General features: G+C 39.6%; 1 protein-coding gene across 1 annotated transcript in view; it reads right to left on the bottom strand.

The window, feature by feature from the left end:
* LOC103281463 (ankyrin repeat and fibronectin type-III domain-containing protein 1) overlaps positions 1–21,056 on the bottom strand; it is a 292,661-nt gene extending 271,605 nt beyond the window's left edge. Inside the window, exons 1-2 of the mRNA XM_062964550.1 lie at positions 20,122–21,056; positions 17,938–18,170 (exon numbers count right to left, since the gene is read on the bottom strand). Of these exons, the coding sequence (XP_062820620.1) occupies positions 17,938–18,083 (146 nt within the window). The 5' untranslated portion in view covers positions 18,084–18,170; positions 20,122–21,056. The remainder of the gene's footprint in view (positions 1–17,937; positions 18,171–20,121) is intronic.
* Between the last annotated feature and the right edge of the window lie 531 nt (positions 21,057–21,587).

Here is a 21,587-nt window from a genome sequence, read left to right on the forward strand (position 1 = left end):
CAACGTTGTGGATTATCCAACACATTTTTGTAGTCAATGTTTTCAATACATCATGATATTTTGGTGCTAAATTCGTAAATACAGTAATTACTACATAGCATTACTGCCTATTGAATTACTTTTTCTGTCAAATTTGTTGTATAACATGATGTTTTGGTGCTTAATTTGTAAAATCATAATCTAATTTGATGTTTAATAGGCTTCTCCTCAATCCCTCCTTATTATCCAACATATTCGTTTATCCAACGTTCTGCCAGCCCGTTTATGTTGGATAAGTGAGACTCTACTGTATTTCAATATCTTCATTGTCATGGTTTGCAAAGGCACTGTGCTGCGTGTGTTAACTGGAAAATGAAGTGCATGAAACCGATTGGCTGAGCCTGCAAAGACCTGGATACTGCAAAGATTTGATACTGTTTCTGTTCTGCTGCTGGAGAACCAGTTTGGATAAGTTTTTCAGTGATGACTGTGTACTGCTGGAAAAAGGGAGAAGTGTACTCAAAATGGCCTTGCTATTTTGAGGCCTGTTTACTGCTGAGAAAAGAGGGTGAAGAACCAGGGACTGTATTCTTCCCTGAAGCAGATTTGTGGACTGAGAAAGGACTGTTTATGACTACGGACTTCTGTAAGTGATCAGAGGGACCATCTATATATATAAAAGAGTGATGACATCACAGCGACCCACAAAACAACAAAACTACAGGCCCCCCAACCTCGAAATTTGACAACACAACCCATCATCCACGCCTCTAGGTTCATACAACAAAAATAAAAGAAAAATAAAGTCCTATTTAGAGAGAGAGGAATAATTGCTTTTATCCAATTGCTGCCAGTTAGAAGGCTAAGCTCCTCCAACTTGGTCTCCTAGCAACCCAAAAAATATATAATAAAAAACACTAAAAAAATTAATACAATAAAATACTATAATAACAGAAAATAACTAAAAATAATACAAGAAAATAATAAAATATAATAAATAAAAATATAACTTACAATAAAATTAATTTAAAAAATGCAAATAATGTCAAATAAAAATTACAGAACAATTTTTAACCAATACCACCACCACTTTGCCACAGCAACGCGTGGCCGGGCACAGCTAGTTGTGCGTTCTTGTGTTTTTTGTCCTGCAAACCTGAGTGGCATGTTATTGTTCTGCGAGTGACTCTGGATTGCGGGCACACATAAGAGCTCCCATTTATCATCAACAATCCGTAATATTCATCATCTACTTCAAAGTCATGTTATGTTTATTTTCTTCATGCATTACATGGCAATATGGATGAGGCCCGAGCCTTTCCTATTTTCTGCTAGTGCTATGGCGTCATCTGCATAACAGATTCTTGACGTTCCTTCCTCCAGTTTTCTCACTTTCTGTGAGGCTAATACTGCTCTACATATGATATCGTCTCCAGTGTAGAAGCATCCCAATCACTTATGATTAATAAGAAGTCTTGTTTTGGTGTGTGGTCAATTGGGTTGGGGCTTAAGATTCCCATTTACCCAGAGGTAAATGATTCTGTACAGCCAGAGTTAGATGAGGCTGCTGTTCCTGAGGATTCTGGGAGCAGGTATACAATAGTTTCAAGCAGGCAGCTTGAACCGCATTCCTTGGGAGAGTCAAGGTGGAGTTATCCCTTGGCTGATGGGCATTCCAGTCTTGATAAGAGTAATGAGGTTGACAAAAAGAAAGCAATATGTCAACAGAGAAAAGAAAGGGAGGTTTTGAGAAGGAGCAAACGGTTACTAATGAGAAAGGATTTTGAAGAAATTTCCCACGGAAAGGAGCCTTGATTCTAGCTTTAAGAGGAACCGCTTCTGGGAGTGAGTTCAGAGGTGGTAACTTTGCTCATCGAGAGGTTTGATCCTGCTTCATGGACTCTTGGGACTTTCATGCCTTGTTCCAGTGGATTATCATGTCATGTTCCTGAATTTATATTGTTGATGTCTGGGCTTGGACCCATGTAAGCCGCCCCGAGTCCCTTCCGGGAGATGGGACGGGGTATAAAAATAAAATTATTATTTTATTGTATGACACAGCAAACAAGATAGATATGCTGGATTTCGTATCACAAAATCACAAGTCGAACACTTCCCAAGTGTCTAGGACTGTGTGATGTATTTTCGGATGATGCACGCAGATCCCAGTAGGGTGGCCTTTTGCAGTTGGCAGGTCGTGATTTTGTCAATGCCTATTGTTTCCAAATGCCGGCTGAGATCTTTTGGCACGGCACCCAGTGTGTCCATCACCACCGAACCACCTGCACTGGTTTCTGCCAGTCTTTGAAGTTCAATCTTGAGGTCCTGAGAGCGGCTGAGTTTTTCCTGTTGTTTTTCGTCAATGCGACTGTCACCTGGGATGGCAACATCAATGATCCAAACCTTTTTCTTTTCCACAACTGTGACGTGTGGTGTGTTGTGTTCCAGAACTTTGTCAGTCTGGATTCAGAAGTCCCACAGTATCTTTGCATGCTCATTTTCCAATACTTTTGCAAGTTTGTGATCCCACCAGTTCTTTGCTGCTGGGAGGTGGTACTTGAGGCATAAGTTCCAATGAATCATTTGGGCCACATAGTTGTGCCTCTGTTTGTAGTCTGTCTGTGCGATTTTCTTACAGCAGCTGAGGTTATGATCAATCATTTTGTCAGTTTCCTTGCAGAGTCTGCATTTTGGGTCATCAGCTGATTTTTCCATCTTGGCCTGAATTGCCTTTGTCCTGATGTCTTGCTCCTGGGCTGCAAGGATCAGGCCTTCTGTCTCCTTCTTCAGGGTCCCATTCGTGAGCCAGAGCCAGGTCTTCTCCTTATCGGCTTTTCCTTCAATTTTCCTTCAATTATTATTATTATTAAAGCCTTGCATTTTGAATCTCTTGTTCCAGTTCATGGTCTTGTTTTTTGTTCCAGTTCATGACCTTGTTCCTTGGACTAATTTTGACTACCTTGGTTGAAGTTTATTCTTGTGTTTGGATTACTATGGACGCTTGCATCAAGATTTCTAAGCGCCTCGTACTTTGTGGACTATAACCTTGTTTTAATGACTTTGAAACTTTGATTTGCTTACATATTATCTTCAATAAACAGCTTGCATTGCTTATAACCTAGGGCTCCAGTGTGGTTTTAAGGTGTCTTTGCAGCCTAGGGGTGCAACACTTCTTTTCCTTATTTCTCTGGCTGGAGCACAAACTTGGATCACTTGGATGGATGAAATTTCATTGAAGTTATATTGACAGGATTCGGTCAGACTTTACTTATTTTGACTGCTTTTGGTACATGTTTCCTCATTATTAATGCCCTCCCATTTCTTCTTAGAGTAAATCATGGTGTGGATTCTCGACTCAAAATGCCCCATGCCCGTCCACTTGGGCTCATTCATCCCAAGTATTGGGATGAATGAGCTCTCGTTTCTTGCCTTACTGTCTTGAGTGATGTTTCTCACATTGCGCGTCCCTGTGTGTTGTGCGGCTGCAGGCGTTTCCTTTCTCTTCCGATGATGCACGTAGCTGAACGTTCCTTTGGCATGAGTCCAGTTTCATCATGCGCCACAATGCTACTTATAGCTGCTCTCTGCTGTGCCCTCCGTTCCGACCCGGGAGTGCCGTCGTCTGTCTCTCGTTTCATCTTGGAGTGTCTCATCAGAGGGTTTTTCAAGGTAAAAGCCTCCTTCCATGCAATGCTAACACGCCCGAGCTACACTTCCACTGCCTACGTCCTGGTCCAGTTTGGGGGAGGATGGACTACGGATGACGGGATTTGCAGTACCTTCACTCACTTCCAGAGACTACTGAGAACCGCATCAGCCATGGATCTGGGCCAAACTTGGCACAAAGAACCCCCATGACCCACTTTACATCTTGGTGAGGGTTGGAGAACAGACCATGGATGATGGGATTTGCGGTACCTTCATTCACTTCCAGGGACCACTGCAAACCACATCAGACATGGATCTGATGCCTACTGATGCCTCAATTACATTGAAGAAGATGAAAATAATGATTTGATCAGAGTTGGAAAGTCTTATCTTAAATTTGAGCTTTATGTAAATACAGTAGAGTCTCACTTATCCAACATAAATGGGCCGGGAGAACGTTGGATAAGCAAATATGTTGGATAATGAGGAGAGATTAAGAAAAAACCTATTAAACATCAAAATAGGTTATGATTTTACAAATTAAGCACCAAAACATCACGTTTTACAACAAATTTGACAGAAAAAGTAGTTCAATACGCAGTAAAGCTATGTAGTAATTATTGTATTTACGAATTTAGCACCAAAATATCACGATTTATTGAAAACATTGACTACAAAAAGGCGTTGGATAATCCAGAGCGTTGGATAAGCGAGTGTTGGATAAGTGAGACTCTACTGTATTCAAAAACATTTAACCTACTGATGCCTCAATTAATGTAATTTTATTGGTATCTATTTTTATTTCTGAAATTTACCACCCTCGGCTTATACTGGAGTCAATGTTTTCCCAGTTTTTTTGTGGTAAAATGAGGTGCCTCGGCTTATATTCGGGTCAGCTTATACTCGAGTATATACGGTAGTAAGAAGAATAGGTTCCCTTGCAGGCTCTGTCACAGCTGGTTATTCACTGTTGCCGTCTTTGAACATAATAAATCACTGAATCCCAATCTTGGCGGGTTTAAAATCATTTTTCTGACAATCTACACTAGAGTCTCACTTATCCAACATAAACGGGCCAGCAGAATGTTGGATTAAGCGAATATGTTGAATAATAAGGAGGCATTAAGGAAAAGCCTATTAAACATCAAATTAGGTTTTGATTTTACAAATTAAGCACCAAAACATCATGTTATACAACAAATTTGGCAAAAAAAGTAGTTCAATACGCAGTAATGTTAAGTAGTAATTACTGTATTTACGAATTTAGCACCAAAATATCACGATGTATTGAAAACATTGACTACAAAAATGGCTTGGATAATCCAGAAACTTGGATAAGCGAGGCTTGGATAAGTGAGACTCTACTGTATTTATTTACTTATTTATACCCTGCTTTATCTCTGCCAAAAGAGATTCATAGAACACTTTATTTATTTTGTGTCAAAAGCACTGCATAAATAGGTATAAAACTGATAACGTAAAGCAGTGGTTCTCAACCTTTCTCATGGCTCAACCATAAAATTATTTTCGTTGCTACTTTATAAGTGTCATTTTTGCTACTGTTATGAATCATAATGTAAATATCTGCTATGCAGGATGTATTTCCATTGTTACAAATGGAACATAACTAAAGCATAATGGAATCCCCAAAAAAATACGTTTGGAGGAGTATGGGCAACGGATGATAGGATCTGCCGTTATGATTTTACAAATGAAGCACCAAAACATCATGTTATACAACAAATTTGACAAAGAAAGTACAGTAGAGTCTCACTTATCCAACATAAACGGGCTGGCAGAACGTTGGATAAATGAATATGTTGGATAATAAGGAGAGATTAAGGAGAAGCCTATTAAACATCAAATTAGGTTATGATTTTACAAATTAAGCACCAAAACATCGTGTTACACAACAAATCTGGCAGAAAAAATAGTTCAATACGCAGTAATGCTACGTAGCAATTACTGTATTTACGAATTTAGCACCAAAATATCATGATGTATTGAAAACATTGACTACAAAAATGCGCTGGATAATCCAGAACGTTGGATAAGCGAGTGTTGGATAAGTGAGACTCTACTGTAGTTCAATATGCAGTAATGCTATGTAGTAATTACTGTATTTACGAATTTAGCACCAAAATATCACGATGTATTGAAAACATTGATTACAAAAATGCGTTGGATAATCCAGAACGTTGGATAAATGAGACTCTACTGTAGTTGGAATCAAAGGCAACACACAGGAATGCGTAGTATTTGGCAAGAAGACACACTCACCCCGGCCTATGCTTTCAGTATCTTGACTATCAGAAGCTCGAAACAACCTGCTCTGTCTTAATCTCGCCTTGTTATAGCCAAGTGTTTCCGTCTTCAATGCTCGGCATTTGTGTGCTGGGTTCATCCATCATTCGTTCGCCCGGCTTTTCCTGCCTTGCTCTCTCCAAAGTTGACAAGACTGTTGAAACCGGCTGAAACCACAGCTCAGGACTGCAAGTTCCATCCAAACTTGTTTGTATACACTGGAGTGCGCTGAGTCAATATGCCCCAGAACATCACATTCAAGACCATCCATGCTAATAATGCAAAGCAAAGCACACAAAGCTGTTTCCCACATAGCTAATGTTCAGAAGAAGGGCCTGGTTGGATCACGTTACCTTGGCTCCCATCACTTCTGGCTTGCGTCCACAAGAAACACACACATCTATCTACACAGCCTGGCTTCACAGAAGTCCGCCCTTCTTCCCCACACCATCTCGTTGCCTTTTTCTTCCGCAAAGAAGATCATAGACTTCCATTTGCTTTCTCCTTCCTAAAATACACTGACGTTTATGCACATATTTTAAACTGTAAGAATTGCTGGAATGCATTCTTTCCCTTTTGATTAAAAAGTTATACATCAGGGGTTCCCAAACTAAGGCCTGGGGGCCGGATGCGGCCCATCAAAGCCATTTATCCGGTCCCCATGGCACAAGGGCACAAGGGGGTTGGGCTAAATGACCCAAGGGGTCTCTTCTTCACTTACAACCCTTATTATTATTATTATTTTATTGTATGACACAGCAAACAAGATAGATATGCTGGATTTCATATCACAAAATCACAAGTCCAACACTTCCCAAGTGTCTAGGACTACTATTATTATTATTATTATTATTATTATTATTATTATTATTATTATTATTGTATGACACAGCAAACAAGATAGATATGCTGGATTTCATATCACAAAATCACAAGTCCAACACTTCCCAAGTGTCTAGGACTACTACTACTATTATTATTATTATTATTATTATTATTATTATTATTATTATTATTATTATTATTGTATGACACAGCAAACAAGATAGATATGCTGGATTTCATATCACAAAATCACAAGTCCAACACTTCCCAAGTGTCTAGGACTATTATTATTATTATTATTATTATTATTATTATTATTATTATTATTATTATTATTGTATGACACAGCAAACAAGATAGATATGCTGGATTTCATATCACAAAATCACAAGTCCAACACTTCCCAAGTGTCTAGGACTACTACTACTACTATTATTATTATTATTATTATTATTATTATTATTATTATTATTATTATTGTATGACACAGCAAACAAGATAGATATGCTGGATTTCATATCACAAAATCACAAGTCGAACACTTCCCAAGTGTCTAGGACTACTACTACTATTATTATTATTATTATTATTATTATTATTATTGTATGACACAGCAAACAAGATAGACATGCTGGATTTCATATCACAAAATCACAAGTCGAACACTTCTCAAGTGTCTAGGACTGTGTGATGTATTTTCGGATGATGCGTGCTGATCCCAGTAGGGTGGCCTTTTCCAGTTGGCAGATCATAATTTTGTCAATGCCTATTGTTTCCAAATGCCAGCTGAGATCTTTTGGCACGGCACCTAGTGTGCCCATCACCACCGGGACCACCTGCACTGGTTTCTGCCAGAGTCTTTGAAATTCAATCTTGAGGTCCTGAGAGCGGCTGAGTTTTTCCTGTTGTTTTTCGTCAATGCGACTGTCACCTGGGATGGCGACATCAATGATCCAAACCTTTTTCTTTTCCACAACTGTGATGTCTGGTGTGTTGTGTTCCAGAACTTTGTCAGTCTGGATTCGGAAGTCCCACAGTATCTTTGCGTGCTCATTTTCCAATACTTTTGCAGGTTTGTGATCCCACCAGTTCTTTGCTGCTGGGTGGTGGTACTTGAGGCATAAGTTCCAATGGATCATTTGGGCCACATAGTTGTGCCTCTGTTTGTAGTCTGTCTGTGCGATTTTCTTACAGCAGCTGAGGATATGATCAATGGTTCCGTTGGTTTCCTTGCACAGTCTGCATTTTGGGTCATCAGCTGATTTTTCGATCTTGGCCTGAATTGCCTTTGTCCTGATGTCTTGCTCCTAGGCTGCAAGGATCAGGCCTTCTGTCTCCTTCTTCAGGGTCCCATTCGTGAGCCAGAGCCAGGTCTTCTCCTTATCAGCTTTTCCTTCAATTTTGTCAAGGAACTTTCCAGGCAATGTTTTGTTGTGCCAGCTGTCAGCTCTAGTTTGTAGTGCGGTTTTCTTGTACTTATTATTATTATTATTATTATTATTATTATTATTATTATTATTTGAAATACAAGATGAGTCCACAGCAGATACTCTGCTGGCTGTTGTATTGGATCCCACGTCCGACACTTCCCAAGTGTCTAGGACTGTGTGATGTATCGGTGAATAATGCGTGCAGGTCCCAGTAAGGTGGCCTTCTGCAGCTGGCATGTGGGGATTGTGTCAGCGCCAATTGTGTTTAAGGGCAGGCCAAGGTCTTTAGGCACTGCACCCAGTGTGCCGATCACCACTGGGACCACCTTGACTGGCTTGTGCCAGAGTCTTTGTAATTCGATCTTTAAATCCTCATATCGTGTCAGCTTTTCCAATTGTTTTTCCTCAACCCTGCTGTCACCTGGGATTGCAACATCAACAATCCATACGATTCTGAGGTCAGGAGTATTGTGTTACAAAACCCTGTATTATTATTATTATTATTATTATTATTATTATTATTATTACTACTACTACTACTACTATTACTATTATTATTAACATTGAGGCTGGGTGGCCATCTTTTAGGGGTGCTCTGTTTGTGCTTTCGGTGCACAAAGGCAGAAAGGGATTGGACTGAATGGCCCAAAAGGTTTCTGTCAATCGTCTTTTTATTATTATTATTATTATTATTATTATTATTATTATTAATTGCTTGGTGGCCAACTATAGTCCGGCCCTCCAACAGTCCGAAGGATTGTGAACTGGCCAACGTTTAAAAAGTTCGGGGACCCCTGGTTTAGATAAACCTGTTCAAACTGGTTCTCCAGCAGCAGGATGGCAACAGTTACAAACCAATTCCCCAGGTTCTTGTAAACTGAGCCAATCGGCTTCATGCATTTGATATACAGTAGAGTTTCACTTATCCAAGATAAACAGGCCAGCAGAATCTTGGATAAGTGAAAATCTTGGATAATAAGGAGGGATTAAGAAAAAAGCCTATTAAACATCCCGGATAGATTACTGCAATTCGCTAGGTGGGGTTGCCTCTGAAGACTGCTCGGAAGCAGTGCAGAAGGGGCCTGAATCTACACTACCATATAATCCAGTTCAAAGCAGATAATCTGGATTTTATACTGCAGCGCAGAAGGGGCCTTAGAGATACAGTAGAGTCTCACTTATCCAACATAAACGGGCTGGCAGAACGTTGGATAAGCGAATATGTTGGATAATAAGGAGAGATTAAGAAGAAGCCTATTAAACATCAAATTAGGTTATGATTTTACAAATTAAGCACCAAAACATCATGTTATACAACAAATTGGACACAAAAGGTACTTCAATATGCAATAATGCTACATAGTAATTACTGTATTTACGAATTTAGCACCAAAATATCACGATGTATTGAAAACATTGACTACAAAAATGCATTGGATAATCCAGAATGTTGGATAAGCGAATGTTGGATAAGTGAGACTCTACTGTACCTCAACCCAAAGAGACCTTTCAGAACGAGAAGTATGGCTTTTTAAATAGAAGGAAATTCCTACCCATCTGCTTCATTGATACTTCTTCTGGGGGTGTCTTCTCCCCACAAAGTTGTGACATTACTGGAATCCCTTCCAGCAACAACTTCTATTAAAAGATACTACTATTTACATCCCGACTGTAAAATTGCTTCCTTCCATCTACCTGCTTCTAGGACGAGAACGATGGCAGCCACCCACCCACCCGGCAGTGAATCAGCAAAAGAGAAGTTAGTGGGTTCGCCAAGCTTAGTCTTTTACTTTTTTTTCAAGCAGCCATGATTCACAACATACCGTATATACTCGAATATAAGCCGACCCGAATATAAGCCGAGGCACCTAATTTTACCACAAAAAAACTGGGAAAACATAGACTCCAGTATAAGCCGAGGGTGGTAAATTTCAGAAATGAAAATAGATATTAATAAAATTACATTAATTGAGGTACTGTATCAGTAGGTTAAATGTTTTTGAATCTTTACATAAAGCTCACATTTAAGATAAGACTGTCCAACTCTGATGAGATCATGATTCTCATCTTCTTCAATGTAAATGTGCTAATGTCTCCTTTTAATAATAATAGAGTAAAATAATACATGTAATAATAATAATAATAATAATAATAATAATAATTAGAGTAAAATAATAGAGTCTCATTTATCCAACATTCGCTTATCCAACGTTCTGGATTATCCAAGCCATTTTTGTAGTCAATGTTTTCAATACATCGTGATATTTTGGTGTTAAATTCGTAAATACAGTATTTGCTACATAGCATTACTGCATATTTAACTCCTTTTTTTGCCAAATTTGTTGTCTAACATGATGTTTTGGTGCTTAATTTGTAAAATCATAACCTAATTTGATGTTTAATAGGTTTTTCCTTAATCCCTCCTTATTATCCAACATATTCGCTTATCCAACATTCTGCCGGCCCGTTTATGTTGGATAAGTGAGACTCTACTGTACATGGAATAACAGAGAAAAATAATAAGTGCAATAATAATAATAATAATAATAATAATAATAATAATAATAATAATAATAATAATAAATAGAGTAAACTAATACATGGAATAATAGAGTAAAATAATAAATGCAATAATAATATAGTAAAGTCTCACTTATCCAAGCTAAACAGGCCAGCAGAAGCTTGGATAAGCAAATATCTTGGATAATAAGGAGGGATTAAGGAAAAGCCTATTAAACATCAAATTAGGTTATGATTTTACAAATTAAGCACCAAAACATCATGTTATACAACAAATTTGACAGAAAAAGTAGTTCAATACGCAGTAATGCTATGTAGCAATTACTATATTTACGAATTTAGCACCAAAATATCACAATATATTGAAAACATTGACTACAAAAATGGCTTGGATTATCCAGAGGCTTGGATAAGCAAGACTCTACTGTACTAATAAAATTACATTAATTGAGGTACTGTATCAGTAGGTTAAATGTTTTTGAATCTTTACATAAAGCTCAAATTTAAGATAAAATTGTCCAACTCTGATCCAATCATTATTCTCATCTTCTTCAATGTAAATGTGCTCATGTATCCTTTTAATAATAATAGAGTAAAATAATACATGTAATAATAATAATAATAATAATAATAATAATAATAATAATAAATAGAGTAAAATAATACATGGAATAATAGAGTTAAAATAATAAATGCAATAATAATAATAATAATAATAATAATAATAATAATAATAATAAATAGAGCAAAATAATACATGGAATAATAGAGTAAAACAATAAATGCAATAATAATAATAACAATAAGATCAGAGTGAAATAATAAATGTATTAATAATAATAATAAAATAGAGTAAAATAAATGTAATAGTAGCTACAATAATAGAGAAAAATAATAAATGTAATACAGTAGAGTCTCACTTATCCAACCTAAACGGGCCGGCAGAACGTTGGATAAGTGAATATGTTGGATAATGAGGAGGGATTAAGGAAAAGCCACACCGCTCCGGGGGTTTGAACCTGGGACCTTTTGGTCTCCAGCTCAGTGCTTTAACGCACTTCGCCACCGGGGCTCCTTATCACATTATGAATATTATATTATTATTATAGTATTCATTGCTCATGACTACACTGAAACTAGAACAGAGAGAAATCAGCGTGGAAACTGCAAGAGGTCCCATAGATTGTTGTACATGGAAATAATGGTAGTAAATAGTTTTTGATTTTTTTGAATACAGTTATATATTACAATTATATATTTTTGTTATTTAAACTATACATATTGCGAAATTATGTTTTTTTTTCTCTCGAAGTGACACACCACCCAAGTCATGCTAGGTTTTTTGGTGAATTTTGACACACCAAGCGCAAAAGGTTGCCCATCATTGTCATAGTAGCATTGCCTAGTCCACAATTTTCTAGTTTGTTGCAAGACAATCACGGGGGACCTTGTCTAAATCAAGATAAGCATTCCCTCCGTCTACCAAGTTTGTAACTATCGGAAAAAGAGAGAAGATCAGTGTGGCATCTTCTCTTTTGTTTCCAACTATGGACCAACCATAATTTGTATCAGCCAAAATATTACTATAGGTTTGGGCTGCCTCACCGCCACGTCTATGCGGAAGGCAGATGCTCAGCCGTCTCTCGTCTCTGCCTGTCTTTCATCCTGCCTAGCCTAATGAGCTCACATATCTTTTCTAATGAGATAAGACGCACTTACTCGTCCCCATTTATATAAACAATTAGTCTCCTCCCCAGAGGTGACAGAACACCATTCACCGTTGGTTTTTGCTTGCCTTTCATCCGACTATATCAGCAGCTCCTCTTTGAGGCAGCACCTGTTTTGAGTTCATTGTCAATCAATTCAGCGTTCACGTTCATAGTTATGTTGGCCTTCTGCCCAGAACTACTGTGTGAATATTCTCTCAGTAACACATATAATACTACAATACATAAAGCTTTCTATGTTATACTTCAGTCATTATAAACCCATTTTTTACATTTTCTAGGGTGTAAAACTGTGCAAACGAGATCCAAATTAAAAGACAGCCTGACTCAATCTACTTAATGGTAGAGCCAGTCCTATAAGCTAATGATATTGCTTCTCTTATAAGTTGGAAAACAGATTATTTTCTCCCCCTAAAGGCAAATCTTGAATCTGATTTACAACGATATAGGTAAAGGTAAAGGACATTAAGTCTAGTCATGTCCAACTCTGGGGGTTGGTGCTCATCTCCATTTCTAAGCCGAAGAGCTGGCATTGTCCGTAGACATCTCCAAGGTTACATGGCTGGCATGACTGCATGGAGTGGTGCTGCCTTCCTGCCAGAGCGGTACCTATTGATCTACTCACATTTGCATTATTATAAATATATAATAATTGCTGTGGTATAATAAAAAAGAACAATATAATCTCTAAAATCAGGACAATAAATGAAAAACAACACTTTGAAAACAGGGGAATTCCAGACAGAAAACAATCAGGGCCAGCAAACCCCTCCCAACAAAGGATTCCTCCAGAGAGGAAGCTGAGGAGGGAGAAAAGTTGTGTGTATTATCGGAGTCATTATTATTACTATTATTATTAATATTGTTATTACTGTGTTGCTGTGAACCATGATAATGAACACAATCTGGTTCCAACTACAGAAGAGTCTCACTTATCCAAGCCTCGCTTATCCAAGTTTCTAGATTATCCAAGCCATTTTTATAGTCAATGGTTTCAATATATCGTGATATTTTGGTGCTAAATTCGTAAATATAGTAATTACAAGATAACATATTATATTAAATATAATATTACTAATAATATTACCATATAATGATATACAGTATTTAAAAAGTCTAAAATCAGAACAGTAAGTAAAGAACAACACTCTGAAAACAGGGGAATGCCAGACATGAAACAATCAGGGCCAGCTAACACCTCCCAACAAATGATTCCTCCAGAGAGCAAGATGAGGAGGGAGAAAAGTAGTATGTATTATCAGAGTCATTATTATTAATATTATTATTACTGTGTTGCTGTGAACCATGAAAATGAGCACAATCTGGTTCCAAGTATTAAAAAACTCTAAAATCAGAACAGGAAATGAAAAACAACATTCTGAAAACAGGGGAATTCCAGACAGGAAACAATCAGGGCCAGCTAACACCTCCCAACAAAAAATTCCCCCAGGGAGCAAGCAGCCAGGCCTTGAGGCTAAAAGGCCATTACATGCTAATCATTCTGGCTAATTGCAGCATTCATACTGGCCTCCAACAGACAAAAAAAAAGGAACAACCAGAAATATTGTATATTCACTGGCTTTAGGAAATAACATATACTAACTACCATCAATTCCCCAACATATTATTACCCATACCACCACATTTTGCCACAGCAACGCGTGGCCGGGCACAGCTAGTAATTGTACATGCTCACTAGATACACATACCTTTGTCTTCCAAAAGAGGAAAAAAGTTCAAATTTACTCATTTTATTAGTCCACAGATGTTATAAGCGTCCTATATGAAACCATGCATATTAATTCCTTATTGTGGACTTTCTGCTTTTCATGTTGTGAATTTTTGATCTCAACAGTAACACTTTTTGAAAAAGTCTTGTCAATCGAGAGGTTGACAGTTCAAAGCCCGGGTCAGGGTGAGCTCCTGATCTTTAGCCCAGCTTCCACTTACCTAGCGGTTTGAAAGCAAAATGTGAGTAGATAAATAGGTACTGCTTAAAAGCCGGGAGGTATTAAGGAAATGCCAGGAAAATGCCAGCGATTTGATCAAAAGGAGGAAGTTCTGGGAGACGGAGTCCAAAACACCTGGAGGGCCGTGGTTTGCCCATGCCTGCTGTAACCCATCCTAAATTTGTTTTGCTGCAGATTAAAATGAGTGACAGAAAAACAGGAAGAAACTACCGAGGAGGAAAAGCTTCGAAAAGCAAAGTTAAAGCTCCTTGTACTTTAATATGCAAAGTTTAAGCTGCTCAGTCAAGCAACCCAAGCAAAATGCTATTACTTCCCTTGATACCGTCACTGCGGTGGCTAAAACAGAACATATTTTGTTAAGTGGTTTATTTAGAAATCTATATTTTATAGCTAAGGCAGAAAACTGCCTGGAAATCTGGCCCCGTGGTCACTTCCAGTTACAATTGCTCGGGTTCTCTGAAAGCTTGGAGGGCTGTCCAAAATATTATTACAGTAAAGTCTTGCTTATCCAACCTTCACTTATCCAACGTTCTGTATTATCCAACACAGTCCGCCTCCCGCTTGGATCCACAGCTGTTTCTCTAGGCAGCAAGGACTGAGCTTTTTACCGATTTAACTTCCAATAATGTTGTTACTGTTAGTTTATTTTATGCAATTCTATCTTTATTTATAGTCAATTTGTTAGTAGCCAATGTTTTTATTATTTATTATTTCAATTATTTATACCCCGCCCTTCTCACCCGAGGGGACTCAGGGCGGCTTACAAGTGGCTTACAACTGGTCTTTATAGTCAGTGTTTTCAATCCATTGCAATGTTTTGGTGCTAAATTCGTAAATACAGTAATTACTACATAACGTTACCGTGTATTGAACTGCTTTTTCTGTCTATTTGTTGTGAAACATGACGTTTTGGTGCTTAATTTGGAAAATCATAACGTAATTTGATGTTTAATCGGTTTTTCCTGAACCCCTTCTTATTATCCAACATATTCACTTATCCTGCAGGCCTGTTTATGTTGGATAAGTGAGAGTCTACTGTATATTGATAATCTTATATTATCTGCTTAGAACTGGATTATATGAGGCCCCTTCTTCACAGCTGTATAAAATGCACACTGAAGTGGATTATATGGCAGTGTGGAGTCAAGATAATCCAGTGCAAAGCAGATAATATAAGATTATAAATGGGTAATATAGCTGTGTGGAAGGGCCTTGAGTCTACACTGCCATATAATCCAGTGCAAATTAGATAATCTGTGGAAGAGGCCTAAGTGAGGCCTAGGTCTGCCTGTCCTCTAACTGAACCCTAGCTGTCCCTTGGCTGAGTTGGTTGCTAGGAGACAAAGTGGGCAGAGATTAGCCCTCTAAACTGGCAGCAATTGGATAAAAACAATTATTGCTCTCCCTCTTGCTAGGGCTTTATTTTTCTTTTCTTTTTGTTGTATCAACCTAGAGGCGTGGATGATGGGTTGTATTGTCAAATTTCGAGGTTGGGGGGCCTGTAGTTTTGTTGTTTTGTCTGGTGCCCTGATTCCATCACTCTTATATATATAGATATATATTAGCTGTGCCCGGCCACGCCTTGCTGTGGCTTATGGGAATGCTTTGTTGGGCAGGTGGAATAGCAGTGAATAGCCTTGCAGCCTCAAAAGCCTGTACCCCAGCACTAATGTGGTCGAGGGGGTTGCTAGGAGATGAAGTGGGCGGGGCCTAAAGGAGGCAGGGCCTACCCTTCTGATCAGCAACCAGGGTTGAAAACAGCTCTTCCTTGTTCTCTAATTTGGACTTTATTTTCCAGGTTTTTTGTTTGAAAGACATAGATTGAATGACTATGTGTTTTGTGGCCAAATTTGGTGTGATTTGGTTCAGTGGTTTTGTTGTTTACTCAGTCCTACAAACGAACAGTACATTTATATATGTGTGTGTGTGTATATACAGTAGAGTTCCGGTTATTCGACATAAACGGGCGGGCCGAATGTTGAATAACCAGATCTGATGGATAATAGGGAGGCCCTATTATCCAGCAAGATGATAGATAGCAAGCTACCTAGCAACACACAGGGGCATTTCCTAAGCCGAGTGCTCGCTGCCCCACCCCTTGGGAGGTGCCCATGTGCGTTGCTAGGTAGATAGCAAGCTACCTAGCAACGCACACGGGCGCCTCCCAAGGAGCCTTGGATGTCGGATAATACGGAGTGTCGGTTAACCAGAACTCTACTGTATATATATATATATATATATATATATGGAAAACATTATTATATTAACACCAGTTTCCACACATCAGATGTAATGGGAGGCTTTCCTCTTGAAGGCTCAGCTTAGATTCCCAGAGTAGCTAGCTATCGTTCCTATTATATACATATAAATATTATTATTAACACCCATTGGTACGCATCAGCTATAATGGGAAAGCAGCCCTCTGTCAGTACCTGCTTATTGTTATGGAGCAGAAATGAAAGGAAAACGAAAGCAAGGACGATGACTGTACAGCTTTCGTTTTCGTGTCGCCTCTCGTTTCCTACGAAAATGTCATCATTCGTTTTGTGTAGACGAACGGTCAAAACAAAATGATAGCACGAAGGAAACGAAGGAAACTTTTTCGCACACATCTCTAATCAATAGGCTGATCCAAAGTAGATAAAGAAGACTGCAAAGAGGGACCTTATGGCTGGAAGAGCAGTTCGATGCACTTGTGGGGTAAATGCCTGACAGTGGGCATAAGACACCAACCTATGGCCTTCTCCAAGGCACGACAGATAGAGAAAATGGGCATTTTTGGGCATTTTTGCTCCTCAGTAAAGGAACCAGACAAAGCCAAGGCAGGGGACACAAGCAGAAGTCAATCAAAACAGTCCCAGTAAACCCACGAGACGAACTCCAGAAGAAAGCCAAAGGAAGAAGCCAAAATGCAGTGCAGTACTAGAGATCTAGAGATTAGACATGTCCAATAAATCGTTTTGAATCGTATATCGGAATGATTTCGGATTGTTCTCGCTTTTTGATACGCATTCCGAGACATTGTCTCACAGCGCAACCAGCAAAGTAATTCGAACCATTGTTGGCCCATTCTCTAATTGTCTCTTAATGTTTCGTTAATTTTTTCCCCCCCAAAAATTGATTTCCAGTGTCCTTCTTGCCTACAAATATAGTAAGGGAATTTCTAGTTTTCAAAGTATCTTTGCACAACTTGCAAGGGCATTGCAAATTTGATGATAGCTCAAGAAATGAGGGCGGGAGAGCCCTGTAAAAGTCCCCCCTCCGGTTCCTTTTTTTTTGTGATTGCGCATGCGTGTCTGCCATTTTAGAAATATTTAGAATCAATACGAATTTTTGGAAATATCCGAAATTTTTGGGTGAAAAAATCGGAAATACTTTCTATATTGAAGCGCCAGCGCCCCCAACTTTAGAAATGAGAATTGAAACATTTTTTCATCGATCAGACATGCCTACTGGACACTACTTCTCCCATGTTACCCACACATGTACAAATACGAACAGACGTCTTGACGGAGGAGGCACTTTTCCCACTACCTGCATTCGGTGATGCTACAGCAGTAGCTGCCACTCCTCCTGCCGCTCCGGCGATCCGATCGAAATTCATTCCTGGACTTCCTGAGGCTGAAGTACTCCGTGAGCTTCCCAAAGGACGACATGGCACCACTTCTGGGCTTGTACATACGTGTACAGAAAACGGACACACGCCTCCGAACATGAGCTCCAACGGGTCCTCGTCACTCCGGATGGGCCATCAGTGCCTCTTGGAGCTGGGAGAGTTGCAGGGAAAGAAAGCAAGGACTTTAGGAACCAATATTTAGGAGATCCTTAAAACGAATGCAAAGAATCTACCAATTAAAAATCAAGAACGCACCGGTGGCAGAAAAGCTACAGTTAAAAAAATACAGTTACGGCAGAACTGAGCTGAGAAGGAAAAATAATCCCATCAGGGAAGAAAAAATCCTTTGGTTCTGACAGGATGTATTTCACAGTTCCTGCTGTAAAGAAGGGATTTTCACAAAAGCAAGCCTCTACATAAGAAGTGTGTGTGTGTGTAGCTGGAGAAGAGGTGGCCTCAAATGCCTTTAATTAAATGGGAGCTATCAACAATCTCGGCCACTTTCTCCTGAGAACCAAGCAGAAAAAAACCAACAAGAAGCATACATATGTGTATGTATAAATATATCTATATCTATATATATAAAAGGGTAATGAAATTTCGGCCTAGGACAAAACAACAAAACTATACATCCCAGAAACACTAAACTTGGCAGCACAACCATGCCTCTACGTTCATACAACAAAAAGAAAAGAAAAATAAAGTCCTAATTAGAGGGAGAGGAATAATTGTTTTTATCCAATTGCTGCCAGTTAGAAGGCTAAGCTCCACCCACATGGTCTGCAGTCAGTTAGAAGGCTAAGCTCCACCACTTGGTCTCCTAGCAACCCACTCAGCCCAGGGCCACTTCAATCAGGCCTCTTCCACACTGCCTATAAAATAAGATTATCTGATTTCAACTGGATTATATGGCAGTGTAGACTCAAGATGAGCACCAACCCCCAGAGTCAGACATGACTGGACTTAATGTCAGGGGAAAACCTTTACCTTTTACCTTAACTATATGTGTAATGTAGTCCCCTTCGGGGTGAGAAGGGCGGAATATAAATACTGTAAATAAAATAATATATATATCTATATATATAAAAGAGTGATGGCATCACGGCGACCAACAAAACAACAAAACTACAGGCCTCCCAACCTCGAAATTTGACAACACAACCCATCATCCATGCCACTAGGTTGATACAACAAAAAGAAAAGAAAAATAAAGTCCTCATTAGAGGGAGAGCAATAATTGTTTTTATCCAATTGCTGCCAGTTTAGAGGGCTAATCTCTGTCCACTTGGTCTCCTAGCAACCCACTCAGCCCATGGGACAGGCACAGTTAGGCCTCACTTAGGCAGCAAGTCTATTCCTTTGTATTCCAGCTCATCAAACAAGGATTCCCATAAGAAGAAAATGGCCAGGCTTTGAGTCTGCAAGGCTATTCACTGCTATTCCACCTGGCCAACGAAGCATTCCCATAAGCCACAGCAACGCGTGGCCGGGCACAGCTAGTGTGTGTGTGTGTGTGTGTGTGTGTGTGTGTATGTGTATATATATATATATATATATATATATATATATATAATCTCAACTGTGAGTAGCCAAATGTCACTGATCCTGGACTTCAATTCTGCTCATGTATATTATCCAGCATCCATAAGTCTGCTCTGTATTCAGAAAGGTTTATAGGCAGGAGTGGCTTTCTCTCACACTCTGCAGCTCGTCTCATGTCTTATTATCATGATGAAGCTTGGGAATTAATTAAGCATTAATTTATTTATTTTTTAAATTGTTCAAAGTCATCTGGACTCCAGTCCTCTGTATTGGAAAAGCAATGCAATCCCTTCAGTGGGGAATTCTGCACAACAGAATGCAAAAAAAAGCCCCAAACCCAATCATCTCCCCGATTTCCTTGATGAAACAGACGGACGATGATTTAATGGGAGCCCCTCTTCATAAACTCATGTGAACCTGATGATGATTTAGTTCAGGAAAGAAAAACACCGAACAAAAAAAGCACACACAGCACAGATCAAACAAGATGTCACACATTTAATGGTTCTTTCGGAGAGGAGTAAACAAACTGGGACCACAAATAAACCAAGTGCTCTGACCTTATCTCCAGTCTGCTGCGGTAGAGATACCATATTTATTCGATTGCTATTTTTGATGCCCTATCATAAAGAGAACAATCAATACGGCAATCCTATTCCACCATCTACCCACAAACTGTGGCTCCGGTTCTCCGGTTTCATCAACTCTGGACTTCCATATTTGAAAAAAAAACAGCAGGGGAAAAAATGGATAAAGGGAAGATTGTCCTGAAAAATCTCAGCCCTCTGATGTGCTCTGAACTATTTCAAGAAAAGCATCACGGATACGCTCCCAAATCCCTGCATGCTTCCAGGATGCTTCCAGGATGCCAAGGGTTGCAAAACCTGCATTCGCGCCAGGCAACGTTGGCAGAAAGCGGCACCGCACAGCAGGCGACGTTGGTGCAGATGCCTTCACGCAAGTAAGTGCAGCAGAACACACAAACACAGGAGGCGCGGGGAGGGCACAAAGACAGCGGCTGTGAGGGGGGCGACAAGGGGAACGGACCCAAATTAAATCAATGTGTGTGCGCAAGGCACCTGCTGAGTTGTTTCAGCGGAACGGCTCCAGGTTTCGTTGTGTTGGCAGCAGAAGAAGCAGCAGCATCTCCTCGCAGTCTCTGGCTCTCTCTCCTCCTTCTCTGGCAGCAGGTAGAACACCTCTCACAGCACCTTCTTGCTCTCTGTAGTGTTTTAAGAGGAGACCCATTCGCCTCTTCTTCCTCTGAAGAGCCTTCCTCTGAATCACACACCACACTCGCCTCCAGCAACTCCACCTCTGCCTTGACGGTGTGTGTTAATTCCTTATTTTAATCAATTCGCTGGCAGGGAGAGGTATCAATGCCGTGTCCGCTAGCTCGCTCACACGCTCAGCCCTCCCGCGTGTACAATCCAGCTCATGCTCTGTGCCACCCTCTCCTCACCTCTCATCAGACCCAAGTCTGCATCGAAAGAAAGGCAATACAGTGTTCCCTCACTTATCACAAGGGTTATGTTCCAGGAAAATCCGCAAAGTAGGGACACTAAAGTAAAGGTAAAGGTTTCCCCTGACGTTAAGTCCAGACGTGTCCGACTCTGGGGGTTGGTGCTCATCTCCATTTCTAAGCCGAAGAGTCGGCGTTGTCCGTAGACACCTCCAAGGCATGGAGCGCCGTTACCTTCCCACCGGAGCGGTACCTATTGATCTACTCACATTTGCATGTTTTCGAACTGCTAGGTTGGCAGGAGCTGGAGCTAACAGCAGGCGCTCAAGCTGCTCCTGGGATTTGAACCTGGGACCTTTCGGTCTGCAAGTTCAGCAGCTCAGTGCTTTAACACACTTTGCCACCGGGGACACTATATTTATTTTAATATTTATACTTTACTAGCTGTGCCCGGCCACGCATTGCTGTGGCAAAGTCTGGTGGTATGGGAAATAAAGTATTGAGGAATTGGTGGTAGTTAAGGTCAAGGGTAAAGGTTTTCTCTTGACGTTAAGTCCAGTTGTG

Source organism: Anolis carolinensis, unplaced genomic scaffold, assembly GCF_035594765.1.
Source record: "Anolis carolinensis isolate JA03-04 unplaced genomic scaffold, rAnoCar3.1.pri scaffold_13, whole genome shotgun sequence".
Lineage (NCBI taxonomy): Eukaryota > Metazoa > Chordata > Lepidosauria > Squamata > Dactyloidae > Anolis > Anolis carolinensis.